This window comes from Typopeltis vanoorti, chromosome 25 (genome assembly GCF_054136105.1).
Source record: "Typopeltis vanoorti isolate ZY-2024b chromosome 25, IOZ_Tvanoo_1.0, whole genome shotgun sequence".
NCBI classification, from domain to species: Eukaryota; Metazoa; Arthropoda; class Arachnida; order Uropygi; family Thelyphonidae; genus Typopeltis; species Typopeltis vanoorti.
Window position 1 is genome coordinate 8406251 of NC_143573.1, and position 20701 is coordinate 8426951.

The 20701-nt window shown below is 38.1% G+C and overlaps 1 protein-coding gene across 7 annotated transcripts in view; it reads left to right on the top strand.

The window, feature by feature from the left end:
- The window catches only part of LOC150092518 (fatty acyl-CoA reductase 1-like), a 292198-nt gene that overhangs the window by 184358 nt on the left and 87139 nt on the right, over positions 1-20701 (top strand). For 6 of the 7 annotated variants that reach the window (XR_016550516.1, XR_016550517.1, XM_090414619.1 and 3 more), the window contains one exon: positions 9467-9706. The exons of the other annotated variant lie outside the window; for it this stretch is intronic. Coding sequence is in view for 4 of the 6 variants with exons in the window: in XM_090414619.1 (XP_090270745.1) it covers positions 9467-9706 (240 nt within the window). In the remaining 2 variants the exon portion in view is untranslated. The remainder of the gene's footprint in view (positions 1-9466; positions 9707-20701) is intronic. 7 annotated transcript variants of the gene reach the window in all.

Consider the following 20701-nt stretch of genomic DNA (forward strand, 5'->3'; position numbering starts at 1 on the left):
CTCTTTGTCACATAGAAGTATGAATTATTATTCTTACTAATACTTGGTCCATACAAAGTCCATTCCTCCTCCAGAATATCAATGCCACCTTCATCTATTGTTCCTCAGATTTAGCACAGTAGCAAACAACTGGATATTTCATCTAAGCTCATACTTAGTATCATTACTTTACAAATGGAACTGCAGTGCCAAATGTACTTATACCTGCCTTTACTTTCAATCCCACCATATCAGTTGTTTGCAGATGATGCAAAATTGGGACAAACCATGAAGAGTAGAGAAAATTGTGGCCTTACAGGAAGACTTGAATAAATTGAGTGATTGTGCACGGGAATGGGGATATGAGTTCAATGTTGTAAAATGTAAGGTTTTAAAATTTGGAAAACAAAAATGGGATGCAGAATTTATGTTTCGTGAGAATATATTGTTGGAGGTAGAGGAAATAAGAGATCTGGGAGTGATAGTGGATAAGGATCTGAAATTTAGGGGACACATTGCTAAAATTGTGAAGACAACACAAAGGCTTCTGGGAATGATGCAGAGGACACTGACGTGTAGAAGTAGGGAGATTCTTGTTCCATTGTATAAGGCTTTGATTAGGCCACACATGGACTATTGTGCCCAGATTTGGTCACCTGGTTTTCAGAAGGATGAAGAGATGTTGGAAAGGGTCCAAAGGTGACTGACTAAGGTAGTTTCTGACCTCTGGAATGTTGAGTATGAGGAAAGATTGAGAAGATGTAATTTGCAGAGTCTGGTAGAGAGGAGGAAGAGAGGAAATATGATAGAGACCTACAAGTTGGTAAGGGGTTGTTATAGGATCAATGTTGGAGTAGTTCTACAGAAAATAGTGGGAAATCAGGGGAAAACCAGAGGTCATCCCTGGAAACTGTATAAAGAGGGTGTGAGTAGGGAAGTGAGAGGGAGGTTATTTTCATGTAGAGTTGTAAATGGTTGGAATGCCTTGCCTGAGAATGTGGTGTCTGCAATGAGTTTGAGTGTATTTAAGACATGGTATGATGAGCTGTGTGTTTGATAAAACGAACTCCTAGATGAGTCTTTGATTCCATGGGGTCTTGGGTAGTAATAATATTCTACTTTACGATGCTAATCCATCAGCCATTCTTCCATTCACCAGCTTCAAGTTCATACTCATTTGCTTCAACTAATCTAATAGGGATCCTTGTGGTTTTCCTCATATGCCACTGCATAGTTAACAATGTATTATGGCTATTTTCCTTATGCAACTCAACTTCTGCTTGAGCAGAACATGAGTAAATTACAATAACAAGATCTCCACTTCTCAAAGAACTCTGAAGTATCATTTTTCCTGCTCAGCTAATTTTTTCTTATAATCTGATTTTGCCCTTATTACTGTGTTGGTTATTCTTCTTCCCTGTGCTTTGTGTTGTTCATGAGTTTATTAATTATATTTCTCTTTATATTTTCTCTGCAACATTTTATTGTTATTTTTTTTATTGTTGCACCTACTTTATGGCACTCGTTCATTTAACTCCTACATACTTTGTGAGCCATTGGCATTCAATCTGATACTGCTTACCCTCAAACACCCATTGACTATTTTCTGTGTTCTGCTGACATGCAGTTTTTTATGCCATGTCACTTTCCCCAAGCTGCCCTTGGAATTTGTCATAATAACTGGGTCTGCTGTTTGCACATACATCTTTTTAACTGAAAATTCCACATTCTTACTACTCAGGTCAAAACTGCATGATTACTCACCTAGTTAGTAGCAAAATGGTTACCTTTGTCATGGGCAAATCTTCTGATTCCATCATCAGATCCTATACTCTCAAATTCCTATATTATATGCTGTTTTAGGTAATTATCTTGCAATAGCTGTATAAATCATTTACCTTCTCCATCATGTATAAAGTACACATGATGGAGAAGGTAAACCCTCCAGTATGTTCCTGTAGTTTAAGATCTCTAGCTGCACTAATTTTACTGCTCTGTGCATACAGAGCATCTGTCTTCTCTTTCTTTGCATCTCTTGGCCTACAGCAGCAATTCATCATACATTTTGTTTTGTTCTGTTGGCTTCTATCTCATACTTGCTTCAGCTGTGCTTCCTCTCATGACTCCACTCTTCTACAGCTGTAATTCAAAACCACTTACAAAGAGCTTGTCATGAACCTACTCTTGTGAGTTCACTTCAGTTATTATCAACAATATCACTCCCCCCCCCACAATCCAGTTCTCTTTATCTTCCAAAAAAATATAATTTCCCTTACATTATATACCCATAAATTCCCTGTAGTAGGATTGAATGAAATCTCGAAAAAGTAATGGTAATTTGAAAAGAAGAAATTGAACTTGAGGAACAAACAAAAGAAGGGAAAGAGAGGGGGGAAGAAAGAAGTTAAAAAAATTTCAGACTATAAGATGTATGATAAAAGAAACAAACAAATAGCAGTGATTAGTAAATGATTCTAGTGGTAAGACTTTTTCGTTTGGCAAGGAAAGTTCTACAAACAGATAGCGGGGACAGCCATGGGTTCACCACTTTCCCCACCCTTGGCCAATTTCTTCACGGAGACATTTGAAGAAAAAGCCTTAAACTCCGCCCCACAAAAACCCACTATTTGGCTTCGTTATGTGGATGATGTGTTTGCTATTTGGCCACATGGCTCAGACTCACTCCACTCCTTCCTAACACACTTAAACAACCAACATCCCAGAGTCCAGTTCACCTTAGAAAAAGAGGAAAACAACACCCTCCCCTTCTTAGACACTTTAATCACCTGCCAGCTTGATGGATCTTTGGTTTTCTCTGTTTACAGAAAACCCACCCACACTGGCAGATACATTCACCAGCAATCCCCCCCCCCCCTCACAACAATATGGGGTGATAAAAACACTATATAACAGGGCAAAATTAATCTGCTCAGATGACAAGGCCCTGACTATGGAACTAAACCACATCCTCAACACTTTCTTAGCCAATGGCTATAACCCCAAAAAAATCCAAAAAATACTAAAACCTGAAAACCACAACCCCCTTCAACAATAAAGACTACACCAAGTCTATCACTATCCCCTACATCCAGGGCACCTCTGAAAAAATAACTAATATCCTCAAGAAATATGACCTTACTTCCTGTTACAGACCATATAAAAAGTTGGCATCCCTTATCCGCTCTACCAAAGACCAACCACTTCCCCTAGACCTACCTGGTGTATACCAGGTCCCTTGCAACTGCAAATTGTCCTACTTTGGCCAAACAGGCAGAACAACAAATATCAGGATTTCAGAACACCAAGACTACATCCGGTTTCACCAGTACAGCCGCTCTGGGCTGGCAGACCATGCCTTAGATACCCACCATAAAATTCGTTGGAAGAAGACAAAAATAATCCATCGCAGCAAGTTTAAATACGAAAGATTATTCAAAGAATCTTCAGCAGCTCTAAAAAACGTTCCTAACCTCAACAAATTTGGGTGCATGAAACTGCCCCAAATTTGGGAGACTTTCATTATGAGAACTTCAGCCCAACGGCCAAGACTACCAAATTAGCCCGCAAGAGGGCACCATTAGGACTTTAGGAACAAAATTAGTGTCTTAATTTCTTCCTCATTTGCTTTGTTAGTTCCTTTAGTGCACATACCATATCTTTATGTTCCTGAAGATGACAATGTGACATTGTCGAAATATAGAAGTGATTCATTAAAAGTTATCTTTAATTAATTTACTTTATATGCGTTGTTAATTCCGTAAATTAATTACCAGTTAGTGATTAGTAAAGGAATCCTCCTCGTCTCATAGCCATGAAAAAATGTTGCTATTCGTAATGTTTTTAACTCTTATTTTCTGCTGGTCAAAGTATATTGCTATCTCCTTTAATATTCATGCTGATCTAAACTAACCAAACAAGAATGTTTCTTGTTTGATCAGTTTTTTTTTTTTCTATTTAATTTTCTGTACTCTTTGCCAGTGCAAGATCCATTGACACTTGTGCGCATGTCAGAAGAAGGAGAATCCATTCCGATAATAGGGTAATCAAATCTGTCTTGTGGGATGAGTTGCTTATTATTACACATCAGGAAATTAACTTTTCATTTAAGAACATTGTCGTTTTTACAGTGGTAACTATTTTCTTGTAAAACAGTTGGAAAATTTTACATATACAGCATGTGATTTCTCGTGATGGTGACCCATTCGTACATTTTCTTTCAACCTTTCTATTGACTATTCTTAGCAATCTGCCAGAGCGGGTTCTATGAACTGTGGGCATACAGTATCATAATTCAAATTCTTGCTTTGTTCTAATGTCTTGTTTTGATCCAGCCTGCATAATGGAGGTGGTAGAAATTGTCTTCCTGAAAACTTAGTTTTTTTTCATCCTACGAAACAGGTAAACTGACAAGAAGAAGAACACAAACTATTAAGACTTGATACATAGCCTCATAACTTTAGTTGCTTTTGGCTGTAATTCAAAAAACAACCTACAAAGAGCTTGTCATGAAGAACAGTACCTCAGCATGATTTTACGTGTTATTTCCATTGTATAAGGCTTTGATTAGGCCACACATGGACTATTGTGCCCAGATTTGGTCACCTGGTTTTCAGAAGGATGAAGAAATGTTGGAAAGGATCCAAAGGCGACTGACTAAGGTAGTTTCTGACCTCTGGAATGTTGAGTATGAGGAAAGATTGAGAAGATGTTATTTGCAGAGTCTGGTGGAGAGGAGGAAGAGGGGAGATATGATAGAGACCTACAAGTTGGTAAGGGGTTGTTATAAGGTCAATGGTGGAGAAGTTCTACAGAGAATAGTGGGAGATCAGGGGAGAACCAGAGGTCATCCCTGGAAATTGTATAAAGAGGGTGTGAGTAGGGGAGTGAGAGACAGGTTTTTTTCGTGCAGAGTTGTGAATGATTGGAATGCCTTGCCTGAGAGTGTGGTGTCTGCAAGGAGTTTAAGTGTGTTTAAAGCTCGGTATGATGAGATGTGTATGTGTGATAAAAGGACTTCCCAGATGAGTCTTTGACTCCATGAGGTCTTGGGGTAATAATAATAATAATAATAAATTCCTTTATATAAACTTTCCTTTTTTTTGTATTCCTTTGTATTCCAGACCTCCACAAAGTCACAAGACTCATTCTGGAAGTCCCATCTTAGACAACACAAAGAAGAATAAGGAGTCATCTATCATACTATTTCTTATCATTCTACTGCCGGCATGCTTACCATCTCTCAGACAATGCAATGTCATACATTTCATGGCCCAGCTGCCCTTCATACAAAAAAAGAAACTGATATCTTTTTCAGTACTTCCAGGAATTGCTCCTTGTTCTACCATACAAAATATCTCCCGAGTATCAGTCCTGTAAATACTTCTCAACAGTTTAATATCTCAGTTATAGCATCCATTCATCTTCCATCCACCAAACTGCAGATTTTATACTTTCACTCTGTCCATCATTAAACAACATTATACAGCCCTGATCATTTTTGTTCATCATCTTTAGAGTGTCTGTCTAGATAGTACAGTCATTTGAACTCATGCAAGTGGTGATGAATTTTTGTAGCTACACGGATTTAATTGAATTAAATGAAAAAAATGAGCAAGGTGAAAAAAAAAAAAAAGAGCAACATTAATCTGAGAAATATCACATTAGTGGTTTTAGTGCATTTTATCCTCAAAATGTCAGTCAAAATTAAATGGAAAAGAACTGCGAATTCATTTAAATATGAGTGGCTCGATAAATGTGGTGAAATGGCAAATGCCAAGAACAACATGCAAGTTGCACTTAGCGAAATATTTAGATATGACAAGGATATCTAAATATGTTACAGAAATGTTTAGCATGTAATATACAAGATCTTTTAACAAAGATGTCACCAATTTAGACTTATCATATTAAGAGTTTGTGACTTTCACTATTGTGAGTACAAGTTACTGTACACATTTAGTCTTGAGACTGGAAACTTGGTTTTCATAGAACAGGTTTCATGAAATAGGCATTTTCATGGAATGCAGGGGGGGGGGGACAATTGGCCATCTACCCTGTAAGCTGTAAGAAGAATAAGCAGTAGGTTTTTTGCATGAAGAGTTGTGGGTGATTGCGATGGATTGCTTGTGAGTTTGGATATATGAGGATGGTCTGAAAAAATTCTCAGCCTAACAATGAAAAAATGAATTTATAATTTCAAAATTATTTCTATTTTTCAACATAATCTCCCTTAAGACTAATACATTTATTCCAGCGATGCTCCAGCACCATTGACCCATCCCTGTAGTGGTTCTCAGTACGATCTGCAAAATACCCCTCTATAGCTGCAATCACCTCTTGATTCAAAGAAAAATGCTGACCAGCGAGGAAGAGCTTTAGTTTAGGGAAGAGATAGAAGTCAGAGGAAGCCAAATCTAGGGAATAGAGAATTTCCCATTGCCAAAACACTGTGGGCAGGTGCATTGTCCTGATGAAAGATGATTTTTTTTTTCTTCTGCAAACCAGGTCTTTTCTCACGAATTTTTTTCATCTTGTCTGGTTAAAAGATCGAAATAATATCCATTGGTTATTGTTTTACTTTTTTCAAGATAATTAATAAGCAAAATGCCGTTAGCATCCCAAAACGCCAATGACATGACCTTTCCTGCTGATGGAACAGACTTTGTCTTCTTTAGCACTGAACAACTGGCTTCTACCCACTGTTTTGACTGCTGTTTGGATTCTGTTGTGTAATGGTGAATTCAAATCTCATCCATGGTAATAAATCGATGCACAAAATCAGTTTTATTCTTGTTAAAACACTCCAAGCACTGTTCAGAGATTTTCACGTGAGTGCATTTTTAATCTGCTGTGAGCAAGCGCAGCACCCATCTTGCACAAAGCTTTTTCATTTGCAGTTCTTCATGCAATGCCGATAGTCTCAGAAATTTCACGCAATTTGACTCGCCAGTCATCCAATACAGTATCGTGCACTTGATCAATGATTTCTTGTGTTGTTACGCTTTTTTGCATGTCCTTCATGTGGATCTTCATTGAGGTTGGTATGGCCATGTTTAAACTCAGCAGCCCATTTCTTAATTGTTGAAAATGAAGATGTATGTCCATAAACTTTTATGAACTTCGAATGAATTTCTTTTGGCATTAAATGTTCTTTTACAAAGAATTTTATAACTGCACGATACTCAATTTTACCCATTTGAAGCAATGCAGACAACACTTTTGCTTCAGACAGCTCTATAAAACAAACCGCTTGATAGAATGACTTGCAATTTCACATGGATGGTTATGGCAGATGTACCAACCGAGAAGAAAAAAATCTTGCAGATAGTTTTGCCATCTATGGTCGAGGCCTAGAACTTTTCTGACCACCCTCGTATTTTTTTATGTTGTTCCTGTTCAAGAAAGGTTATATGCAAACCTAAAGTACATTTTTGTATTGTAACACTTGAACAATGCAGGAATTATAGTGCCAACCCCTCGTGCAGTCGAAAATGTGTACACAACTTTTGACCTCACAAAAACTTAACTACTTTTGTTTGTTATATGTATTATATACTGTATTCTTACAATAAAAATAAGCTGGAGAAAAGAAAATCTTAAGAAAATCATACAGAAGAGAAAATATATTTACAGTATCTTGTCTTGTCAGATGTCATCTCCTTCCAGGAAGTTGACTATCATGAGCTTCTACCATGTATGGTTTTGTGCTTCTCTTTTACATTCTTCATAGGACAAAAAGGTCCAGTCCTTAATATTTCCCGTCCAATCTGTTCTTTGGCTTCCTCTTCTTTTTCCTTGTAGATGTGACCAAGGTAGGTGGTTTTCCTTTTCTTAATGGTTTTCAACAGAGTCTTGTCTTTTCCAATCATCTCTAATATTTCTAAATTAGTTTTTTTGGCAGTCCATGGACTCTAAGAATTCCTCTGAGGATCCACATCTCAAAGGCCTTTAGTTTATTTTCACGGTATTTTGATATTGTCCAGGTTTCTGCACCATATAGTAGTGTTGTCATACGTAGCATTTGGACAGCTTCATTCATGTTTTTGTGTGAATTTTCCTTGAGGTCAGAATGCTTTTCATGCTAATGAAAGTTGATCTAGCAATTTCTATTCTTCTTAATATTTCATTATCACACTTTCCATTCTCTGTAATTAGTTGATTCAAATATATATAACTCTCTACTTGATCTAAAGCATTTCCTCTGATCTTAATATTTATATCAGGTATTTTCCCTTTTTTTCTTGTTACCAGCATGGTTTTGGTTTTTTGAAGTTGAATTTAAGTTCCATATTTTTCACTTAATTTCAGCATCTCTTTCAGCGTAGGTTTTGAAGATCTTTTTTTATTTTCAGCTAGCAGTACTGTGTCGTCTGCATATCTTAAGTTGTTTATATTCCTGCCTCCTATGCTGACTCCTTCAAATTCTTTTATAATAAATTTAGTTTAATCCTTTATCCAAGTGTGAGCAAACAAAGTTTGTGCCTGAAAGTATCTTCAGGACTGGGGTAAAGTGGTACAACACCGAGCGACTCCTTGCAAAGGTGGAACAAGCTACCAACACTCCTATCTCAGTCTCCCATAATGCAAAACACATCTCCTTGTGGATATGTATAATGTTATGCATTAAGGGAAGGGCCACTACCCAGACTAGTTTCGACCTTTATTGAGGTCTCTTCAGTGGGAGTCAGGCCCAGAAGTGGAGATACCAGGCAGAAGCAATAGCGAGGCCCCATCTTTACCTATAGGAGTTGCCAAAAGGTGTGTCACCTTTAAATTACTCTGGAAAGAGTTGGATAAAGGATTAAACTAAATTTATTATAGTCTAACCAAGTGAAAAATAAACTTCCATCAAATTCTTTTAATTGCTGGAAGATATTTTCAGTGTAGAGGTTAAAATATAGGAGAAAGAACACAGCCTTCTGTGTTCTGTCTGACACCCTTCTTTACTAGGAATTCCTCCAAGGTTTCTCCTGATATTTTTATTGAAGCAGTTTTCTTCCAATATAGATTTATCATTATTTTAATTAAGGGGATATTAAATCCCACATTGTTTTAAAACCAAATAAGAAACTCAAAGATTGGAATCAGAGCGTTTCATGCCGAATACAGTAAACTATAAAAGTATCAGCGATTACTAGTGTGAGCTAATGCAAGTAGTCCTAGTACACAGTACAATCTCGGGCAACTTGCAGCAAAGGTGGTAAAGTTCTGATCGCTATTCTTGGTATTTTCCATAATGTAAACACACATTTCCTAGGAAATGTATGCTGTTATTATGAATGCATTTCAAGGTGCAGTGTGTGTAATACTGAGACCTCCCACGAAGAGTTTTTAAACTGCTTTAGGAGGTTTGATGATGATAATGAATTTGAACTTTGGCCAAACAAAGGATCATTCTATAAATGTTTCTTAGACAAAATATCTCTTGATATTGAATTCCTATTTTGAATAGTTTAACTAAATGCTAATTTTTTTTTCACATTTGCAGGCCTGATTCTGTATTGGTATATAATTGTATCTCAACAAATAGGAATGGTATTCTCTTTGGAAAATTAATCAGTCTTATTTCTCAAGTCAGTATTAGTCATCCTTATGAAAGAAAATGTCTTCATTCAACTGTTAGAGTTACAACAAATAATAGGTGGTTTGCAGTATGCTGGTTATTTCAACATTATATTCCTGCAACATTTATGGATGTTCTACTGACATTGACAGGAAAAAAGCACAGGTAATAATTTTCTTACTTGATAATAAAAACATGTGATGAAAAACATATAAATGACAAAAAAAACATATAATTAAAAGGCTTTCTCCATTTTGTTTATAATCTACCTGCTGACTAGATATTAAAAGCTAATTTAAAAAAAAGTAAATTTCCTTTTGGTTTTATTGAACTAAAACTTATTAAATGATGAATGAAATGCATGTCTGAAATCTGAAAACAAACCCCAACTCAACATCACCAGAGTTAAAGATCGGTACTATCAACGTAAGAAGCCTGAATGGCAAAGAAATGGAGCTAGCTGAGGAATTAGATAAGTACCAGATCGACATAATAGGGGTGACTGAAACAAAAAAAAAAAGACCAAAACTGGTGAGATCTTTCTGAGCAATAAATACAAAATGTTATATTCAGGCAATGACAATCAAGGAAAAGGAGTAGCCATAGTATTCAATACAAAATACAAGGCTAATCTTCTTGAATGGCAGTCAGTCTCAAGTAGAGTAATGTGGGCAAATATGAGAATGGGGAACTGGACAATGAGACTTATTTGTGCCTATGGTCCCACAGAAGGTTCTACTAAGGTAGAAGTGGAGGAATTTTTTGAGGCTTTAGAAAAAGCAACTGACACAACGAAAAAGGAAAAGTTGGTCCTTGTTGGGGATCTAAATAGTAGAGTAGGAAATGATTGTGAGACATACAAAAATATTTTGGGAAAATTTGGAGAAAAGAGCAAAGCTAATAATAATGGCAAATATCTGTTGGATTTCTGCTCAGGACATGGACTGGTTATTACTAACACCATGTTCCAACATAAAAATGTGCACAAATTCACATGGAGAGAAGAGGCTAGGAATAAGAAAAGTCTCATTGACTATGTTATTGTTGATAGTGATGTTTTCTCCCTGGTGCAGGACACCAGAGTGTACAGAGGATTTGAAATTGGAAGTGATCACTATTTAGTCTTGAGCAGGATAAAATTGAATTTCATATTGAAAAGAATAATATGTAAAAAAGTTTTAAAGCGAATAAAAGTTGAGCAGCTCTCAGATGTGAACTGTAGACTAAAATACAGAAATATTATTGAAAAGAAAATGAAAGAGAACAGGAATCAAACCTTGGAGATTCAGTGGCAAACTCTGAAGGAAACATTGATTGATTCTGCCAGAGAGGCATGTGGTGAGGTTGTGTGCAAGGATAAAATAAATCAGAACTCCCTGGTGGACACAGGAAGTTAAAAAGGCAGTGAAGGAAAAGAAGAAAGCATATCAAAAGTTCCTGGCAAATAAGTCGGCTTTTACTCTTACAGAATACAGAGACAAATGTAAGAAAGCTAAACAGTGTGTAAAACTAGCTAAACAAAAGTCATGGGAGGACTTTGGCAAGAATATAGAAAATAAATATCAAGAAGGTGGCAAAATATTCTGGAGGTTGTTGAAGAAGCTTAGGAATAAAGGAAAGAGTGCTGTAAAAGGAATTAGAGATGATAAAGGTGAAATGAAAACAGGAGAAAAAGATATCCTTGAAGTATGGAGTAATTACTTTGAAAAACTGCTAAATGAAACAAGCAGTGATGACAGCACAGTGATAAAAAACACTGACCAGGCATGCAGTCAGGAATACATATCCATACTTGAAGTAGAAAAAGCCATCAAAGGCTTGAAATGTGGAAAGGCAGAAGGAGTAGATGATATTCAACCAGAAATGCGGAAGTATGGTGGTATAAGAGTCTTACATTGGCTGCATTGCATAGTTCAGAAAGCCTGGACAGAGGGACGAATTCCCGATGATTGGAGTAGAGCTCTCATAGTACCCATATATAAAAAGGGAAATAAAACTGCATGTGAGAATTACAGAGGTATTTCCCTACTGAGTGTTCCTGGCAAGATCTATGCAAGTATTATTACTATTACTATTATTACGGGCAACTCCAGGGAGTCATTAGACTCATCGAGGGAGGTCCCAAATCATATTCATCACAACTATTTGACATTCATACAGTATCTATCATACCTCGCCTTAAACGCATTCACTGTCACAGCATCCACCACAGACTCAGGGAGCGCATTCCACTCATTCACTACTCTAAAAGTAAAGAACCCAGCTCTAACACCTTTACTAACCACACTTTTGCCCAGTTTCCATGGATGTCCCCTAGTCCTCCCACAACTAGCCCTGATCTCAAAAATATCTTCTGAATTAATTTTATAGAAACCCTTCAGTAATTTGAATGTCTCAATCATGTCTCCCCTCCTCCGCCTATCAACCAATTTTTGCAACCCACAAATCCTCAACCTGTTCTCATACGGTTCATTCCACAGACCTGCTATCATCTTGGTCACTCGCCTCTGGATCCTCTCCACCTCCTCCCCATCAAGAAGAAACCTAGGTGACCAAATCTGAGCACAGTAGTCTAGATGGGGTCTTATCAAGGCTCGATACAGAGGAACAATAACCTGCTTGTCTCTGCTTGTCAACGTATTCTTCAGCAACCAAGTGATTTGATGAGCTGATTTGGCCACTTTTGCAATGTGTCCCCTAAATTTCAATTCCTTATCTACCAACACTCCTAAATCTCGTGCCTCATCAATTTCCTGGAGCACGGTTCCACCAATGCAGTAAACTGCTGCCAATCTTTTCACCCCAAAATGCATAACCTTACATTTTGCCACATTAAACTGACATCCATTCTCCTTAGCCCAGACCTCCAATCTATCCAAATCATCCTGCAAAATTATGACGTCATCTGCATTCACTATTGCCCTACCCAACTTCGCATCATCCGCAAACAAATGAACTGTTCCTCTCAGATCCTTTCCTATATCATTTATGAACAAATTAAACAGCAGTGGTCCAAGAACAGGTCCTTGTGGCACACCACTAGTCACAGGCCTTCTTGTGGACTCTACTCCTGAGTAAACCACTCTCTGATATCTCTCCGTCAACCACCCTCCTACCCATCTCACCAACCCTATGTCCATCCCCATATGCCCCAATTTACTGATTAGAATTCCATGTGGTATCCTGTCAAAGGCCTTGGCAAGGTCCAGTAGAATCACCGTAAACCCATTACCCTTATCCAGTTCAGCCGTCACTGTGTTATAATACGTGAGCAAGTTACTGAGGCATGACCTACCCTTCACAAAACCATGCTGTCCCGGATACAGTATCCCATTTTCTTCTATCCAATCTTGTATTTTCCTCTTGACTATTTTCTCTAAGACCTTGATAATGATTCCTGTTATGCTGATTGGCTGGTAATTTTCAACAGCAGCCTTGGAACCACCTTTGTGCAGTGGAACTATTTTCCCCTCTTTCCACCCCCTTGGGACTGACCCAGTCCTGAGGCTCAAATTAAACAAAATGGTCAAGGGCACTGACAATTCTTTGGCCGCTTCACGTACGACACGAGCTGGTATACCATCCAATCCCACAGATGTATTGACATTGAGGTTCTGTAATAGACTAGTTACCTCTACTTCATTCATCACAATTCCAGTATAAGCTGTTGGTTCTTCCATTCCTGCAAAGTCACCACCTGGATGATATACTCTTGCAAAGTGCTTGCTTAGTAATTCCACAATATCGACTGATTCAGTTACCTCCCTACCCTCAGCATTTTTTAAGATCATTCTACCATGAGCATTTTTCCTTTTACTTGCAACATATTGAAAAAACTGTTTGGGATTCTCTTTAGCCTGCGTGGCCAATTTCCTTTCGTAATCTGCTTTTGCTTTTCTTACCACCCTTGTTACCATCCTGGCCTGAGCTTTATACTGTTCCTGCGCCTGATGGTCACCCTTCTCCTTAAAATTCCTCCACAATTGTTTCTTTTTTTGCAGCTCAAGCTTAATAGTGTTATTCATCCATTTAACCCATAATTGATTTATTATTCGGACTCTTGGTATACAGTCAACCATTGCCTCCTGCAAACAGTTCTTAACCACTTCCCATGCACTATCAACATCCAGCCCTTGCAGTTTTACATGCCATGGCATTGAGCCAAGCACACACCTAAGCTTGTCATACTTACCAGCCCGGTAATTCCACATGTACCCTGTCTTAATTTTAAATTCGACTCCTTTAGCCACCTCCCAAGTCATGACTTTATTGTCACTCTCACCAATTGGTGGCAACATGGTCATGTTCATTACAGCCACATTCTCGGTTGCAATTACTAGGTCCAGCACTCTCTGCCCCCTGGTATTTTCCAATACATGTTGCCGTAGATAGTTGTCCCTTAATAACCGCATAAAATCCAATTCCTTCCTCCCATGTGCACTCTCCTCTTTCCAGTCAATGTTACCATAATTGAAATCACCCATAATAATTACCCTCCTTCCACTCATTTCTTCTATTTGCTTATGCATACTATCCCCACCATCCACTCCATCACCCGGTCTATAGCAGCACCCAATTGTATATTTTGTTCTGCTGGATTGTATCTCACACCAAACAGCCTCAAATGCGCTTTTTTCCCCATCATGCAGTTCAACTTCTATACTCCTTGGCTGAAGATCATCAGCTATCATCAATAACACTCCTCTCCCCTTTTTATTCACCCTGTCACTCCTGAACACGCTATACCCGTCGCATTCAATCCCACTAGCTTTATCATCTTCTGTCAGCCATGTTTCACTAATACCGACAACCTCTGGCCTGGAAGTGCCAACCATGGCCAAAAACTCTTCCTTCTTGTTCCTAATACTCCTGGCATTAGTGTACATGAATCGCAGAAGCCCATTTGTCCCATCCTTACTTTGATGCCTTATACTAACTATCCCATTCTGATTTGTTGTCCGTTGTACTCGCTCGGGCATAATATACTCATTCATACACTTAAGTGCCTCCCTAAAGTCAGCATATCTACTCCCCCCCCCCTTAATAAATCTAGTTTCCCTGAGTCTGTACATCCACTTTCACATTATTCATCAACACTCTTTCAAGTCTCCGTACACCAACTCCATTCAAATGCAATCCATCCATCTTATATAAGTCCTTTCGCCCATCGAACTCATTCCACACATCCACAAATTCCACACCACTCTCCATGCATAACCCACGCATAAAGTCATTGGCAATTATGGCCCTCCTTCTAAACACTTCACTGTCATACTGCGGTAAGATACTCGCCATCCTAACTCTCTCACTCTTCTCTTTTGCTACCTCAAACAACTCCCTCACATCCTCTATCATTTCCATTTTGTCCTGTTTCAAATCATTCGTTCCTGCCACGATTATCATCTCTTTCACCCTCTGTTTTTGCAGTCAAATAGATTCGCTGACGTCCTTTATGATCGCACCCGGCTGGTACGACTTCGTTAAATTCTCAATTATTACGCCTCTTAATAGCGAATCCCCATACAGCACTCGCTCCTTCATTTTATTGACGTTTGCAAACATTCTATTATTTGCCGTCGCAGACTTCCGCCGGTTATTTGTCGGTACGTTCAACACACATTTTTCCATACGCTCCAGTTGTCTTTTAGCTCTGTGTATGGCACCATTCAAACGGGCAATTTCACTACTCTCATTTATCTCACCATTTTCATTATCGATCAAATCATCCATTCTTTCTGTGTTTCTACCTTCAATTACATTTTCGGCGATGCTCTCACACTTATCTGGCACTACCACGCAATTCTCTAGCACACCGCCATTTTCTACATTCTGACTATCGTTCACGATATCGCTCTCGACACACGAAACACGCTTGAAGTCCTCATTCTCTTTACACTTTTTACACATATTAACTCCACTATCACTTTCTAACCAGACTCCCACCGCTCTTCGCACGGCATACATCTCATAGACAGCACATTGCATAAATTCGTTTACATCAAAACTCTTAAACAAACATGGCGATCTGGCCGCCATTTTTTTTTTTATCGGTGCCATGTGTGCGCTATCTTTTCTTAAAAATAATAATTAAAATAGCAGAAAACACGCAAAAATTGTACATACACAATAACAAACAAAAAGCAAACAATACTACTTAAAATTCTAGTAAAATATCTAATGTTAACACAAAATAATACTAATCTTTTCAGGAGCTCTCGACAAGCCGACGATCTAATCAGTGCGACACCAAGCGGACAATATAATATCATGTGTCTCAGTCGCAGTTATATAAATATGTATCGTTCTATTATACAAACTGCAACACAAAATTTATAGTACTGATCTTAATTCAACATTATCTTTATCCTCAAATTATTCATATCAACTTAATACACTAAAAACTTCACTAGATAAAAGTTCGGAATGACCGTCCACACAAATACGACCCAACCTGACCCAACCATTAATAGTGTTATTCATCCATTTAACCCCTAATTGATTTATTATTCGGACTCTTGGTATACAGTCAACTATTGCCTCCTGCAAACAGTTTTTAACCACCTCCCATGCACTATCAACATCCAGCCCTTGCAGTTTTACATGCCATGGCATTGAGCCAAGCACACACCTAAGCTTGTCATACTTACCAGCCCGGTAATTCCACATGTACCCTGTCTTAATTTTAAATTCGACTCCTTTAGCCACCTCCCAAGTCATGACTTTATGGTCACTCTCACCAATTGGTGGCAACATGGTCATGTTCATTACAGCCACATTCTCGGTTGCAGTTACTAGGTCCAGCACTCTATGGTTGACTGTATACCAAGAGTCCGAATAATAAATCAATTAGGGGTTAAATGGATGAATAACACTATTAATGGTTGGGTCAGGTTGGGTCGTATTTGTGTGGACGGTCGTTCCGAACTTTTATCTAGTATACTTGAGAAACGGTTGAGAAGAATTGTGGAAGAAAAGCTTGGTGACGAACAAGCTGGATTCAGGCCAAATAGAGGCTGTCAGGATCAGATCTTCACTTTACGACAAATAGTTGAGAAAGCATGGGAATATAACAAAGATCTGTATTTAAGTTTTGTCGATTTGGAAAAGGCATATGACAAGGTGCCAAGAGAGAAGCTATTCAATACGCTACAGTTATATGGTGTCAATGGGGCATTACATCAAGCAATACTTAGTCTTTATTTGAGTTGTGAGTCAGCAGTTAGAATTGAAGGAAGTACAGGAAGATGGTTTAATGTTAAATCTGGTGTGAGACAAGGATGCACATTATCCCCTCTGTTATTCATTATCTATATGGATCACATTATGAAGGAATGTGGTATTAAACTTGATATCAAAATTGGAGATGTTAATGTCAGCTCTTTGCTTTATGCGGATGATGTTATACTTCTAAATAAATCCGCTACAAGTCTGCAAGATTCTCTGACTAAATTGAATAGCTGTTGTAATAGATATGGTATGAAGGTCAGCAATAAAAAGACAAAGACAATGAAAATAGGCAGAATCATTGAAAATGTCAACTGTGTTGTGAATGGAGAACCTGTGGAACAAGTAAAACATTACAGCTACTTAGGCACAATTTTTACTGAAGATGGTAAACTAAATATAGAAATAGACAACAGAATCAGCAAAGCTGGTATCGTGGGAAGTCAATTGAATAAATTCATATGGAATAAGAAAGAAATTAGTTGGAACACTTAATTAGCTGTATACAAGACTGAGTTCAAACCAATTTTAACTTATGGATCTGAGAGCTGGGTCAGAAGTAAAACACTTGACCAAAGACTAGAGACCGCAGATATGAGAGTCCTGAGAAAGATTAGAGGCGTGAACAGATGGCATCAATGGCAATATCATATTAAAAATGAGGACATTAGGAAAGAACTTGACATTGTCAGCATCCAGGAATGCGTTAGCAGAGCTAATCTCAGATGGTATGGTCACTTAAATAGAATGGGAGAGGAAAGATTAGCAAAACAAGTGTTCTCTGCCAGGTTGGCAGGAAAACGACCCAGAGGAAGACCAAGATATAGGTGGATTGATACGGTACAAAGTGCCTTAGACGATAGAAATATAAGATCTGATAATGTTGGAGTCTTGACAAGTAACAGACTGATTTGGAGGAAAATTGTAGATAGGAAGTTAGTAATGATGTAATTTTTTCATGTAGTACTGTCATATCCTGTACACTCCTTGAGGGTACATGGCAGGAATTTGATGATGATGATGATGATGAAATGCATGTTACAGAGCACTGTTTAATAGTATTTTTAAGTCTCCATTCTGTCTGTTTTTTATGCTGTGTACAAAAATGAAAACGATTTTTTTTACCATCTATAGTAATATACTGATTTAGAATTTTGCAAAAATTCTAAATCTGTGTATAGATTCGGAAATAGAACATGTTATCATGGAGTCAAAGGACTCATCGCAGGAGGTTTATACTCTCTCATGACAAAAGATCAAGCCCTGCTTTGAACCCATTCATAGTTTCCTCAATCACCGCACTTGCAGGTAATGCATTCCATTCACCAATTATTCAATCATTTGCCATGCAAAGAACTTGCTTTTTGCTCTTTTGCTCACACCTTCCTTATACAGCTTTCATGGATTGCCTCTAGTTCTACCCTTGCATTCCTCTACTCTTTGAAATATCCTTTTCACATTAACCTGGTAACAACTCTTTAGGATTCTTTTTGGCTTCATTAGCTAACCTGCTGTTCATACCTCACTTTTGCTACCCTTACCAACCAAGTTACCTGCCTTGCCTGTCTTTGTAATCCTCATGAAATTGGTTATTACTACTGCTCTTATGCTACCTCCATAATGCTCTCTTTCTCTGTATTACATGTTTAATCTCTTTATTCGTCCTACCTTATTTAACCTTCTGATCTTTGGAATATATTTGAACATTGCATCTACTAGATAGTTCTTGAAAATCCCCTAAGCTGCATTGATCTCTTTTCCAGCTAACTCCTCATTCCATGCTACACCTGCAAGCTGTATCTTAGGCTCTTCATAATCACCCCCTTGTAGTTCCACATATACCCTTTTCTCACAGAGGTCCTCACACTGCTGGCAACCATCTAGGTAATCACCTCATGATAACTCTCACCAATTGGTGGGTGATTGGACACCTCATTTATAATTACATCTTCTGATGAGATGATCAAATCTAAGCAATACACTAGTAGAATGCTGAAACATGACCTTTCCCTAACAAACCCATGCTGACCTTTATAAAGATTACTGCTATTATTAACCTACTTCTGAATACTAGTCATCACCAACCTCTCTAACACCTTAACAACAACTTCATACATAGAGATCGGGCTATAATCTTTGTTGTCTTAGTCTTATTCCTTACCTCTTTGTGAAGTGGGATAATTTTTTCCACCTTCCATTTTTTGGGACTCATGTTAAATAGTTTCACCTGAGGTGCCATTAATTCCATAGGGCATTTCCTTAAAACAAGGAGTTTTATACTGTCACACCTTATTGCCTTATTATTATCAAGTTCACTTAATTACTCATATACTTTTGCTCATTTATCATCAGCCATTCCTCTGCAATACATTCTGCACTCCAGCATTCTTCCAATGTTGCCTTTGTGAGGATGAAATATAGGGATAAACTGATTATTGACTAATTCAACTATATTTTGTGCATTGGTTACCAGTCTTCCAGTGTCATCAATTAACATCATCCTCTCATAGTTATTTTTCCTTCTACTTGCCATATATTGAAAGAACTTACAAGGATTTTTCTTAGCTTGATTGGCTAATTTCTTCTCATACTCCACTTTTGCTGCCATTACCAACAGAGTCACCTTCCTGGTCTGGTCCTTGTACTCCTCATGCAACTGATCATTACCAGCATTTATCTTGTGTTGCCTCCATAGTGCCTTCTTCTTCTTCCGGATTTAATGCCTAATCTCTTCATTCTTCCATTATTACTCCTACATTATAATAAAATTAGTTTAATCTTTGTATCCAAGTGTGAGCAAACAAAGTTTGCACCTGAAAGTATCTTCAGGACTGGAGTAAGGTGGTACAACACCAGGACAACTCGTTGCAAAGGTAGAGCAAGCTACCAACACCCCTATCTCAGTATCTCCTATAATGCAAAACACATCTCCTTGCGAATATGTCTAATGTTATGCATTAAGGGAAGGTGCTACTACCCAGACTAGTTTCGACCTTTTTTGAGGTCTCTTCAGTGGCTCCCACTGAAGAGACCTCAATAAAGGTCTCTTCAATTTGAGGTCTCTTCAGTGGGATTAAACTAATTTTATTATACTCTAACCAAGTGAAAAATAAACTTTCAACATCTTTCTCTAAATCCAGAGTAATTTATTAAAAAAGGGTGGCACACCATTTGACAACTCCTATAGGTAGAGATGACTTGCTAATGCTTCTGCCTGGTATCTCCACTTGGGCCTGGCTCCCACTTAAGAGACCTCAATAAAGGTCGAAACTAGTCTGGGTAGTGGCCCTTCCCTTAATGCATAACATTAGACATGTCCGCAAGGAGATGTGTTTTGCATTATAGGAGATACTGAGATAGGGGTGTTGGTAGCTTGCTCCACCTTTGCAACGAGTTGTCCTGGTGTTGTACCACCTTACCCCAGTCCTGAAGATACTTTCAGGTGCAAACTTTGTTTGCTCACACTTGGATAAAAGGATTAAACTAACTTTATTATACTCTAACCAAGTGAAAAATAAACTTCCTCCTACATTTTAGCCCTTTCACCTTTGGAATACACTCAGTCATTGCTGCTGTTAAGTAGCTCTTGATCAATGTCCACAAAGCATCTATATCCTTACCACTCAGCTCCTCTTTCCACCTATAGCTCCCAGTTGTCTCCTTAGCTTTCCATAATCACCAGCCTTGTAATTCCATGTGCATATCCCTTCTTTATAGAAGTTCTCATGTGACTGGCTGTAACCAATGCGATCCTTTCATGTTCACTCTTTTGAACTGGGGGAAAATTAGAGACACTTCATTCACAATCACATCCTCTGATATAACCAGATCTAAGACTCTTAACCCTCATGTGCCCTCTGTTACGTACTGCCTAAGATTATTGTCCCTTAAGAACTCTAGAAATTCATTCTTCTTATTCCCTCTCTTCATTCAAGT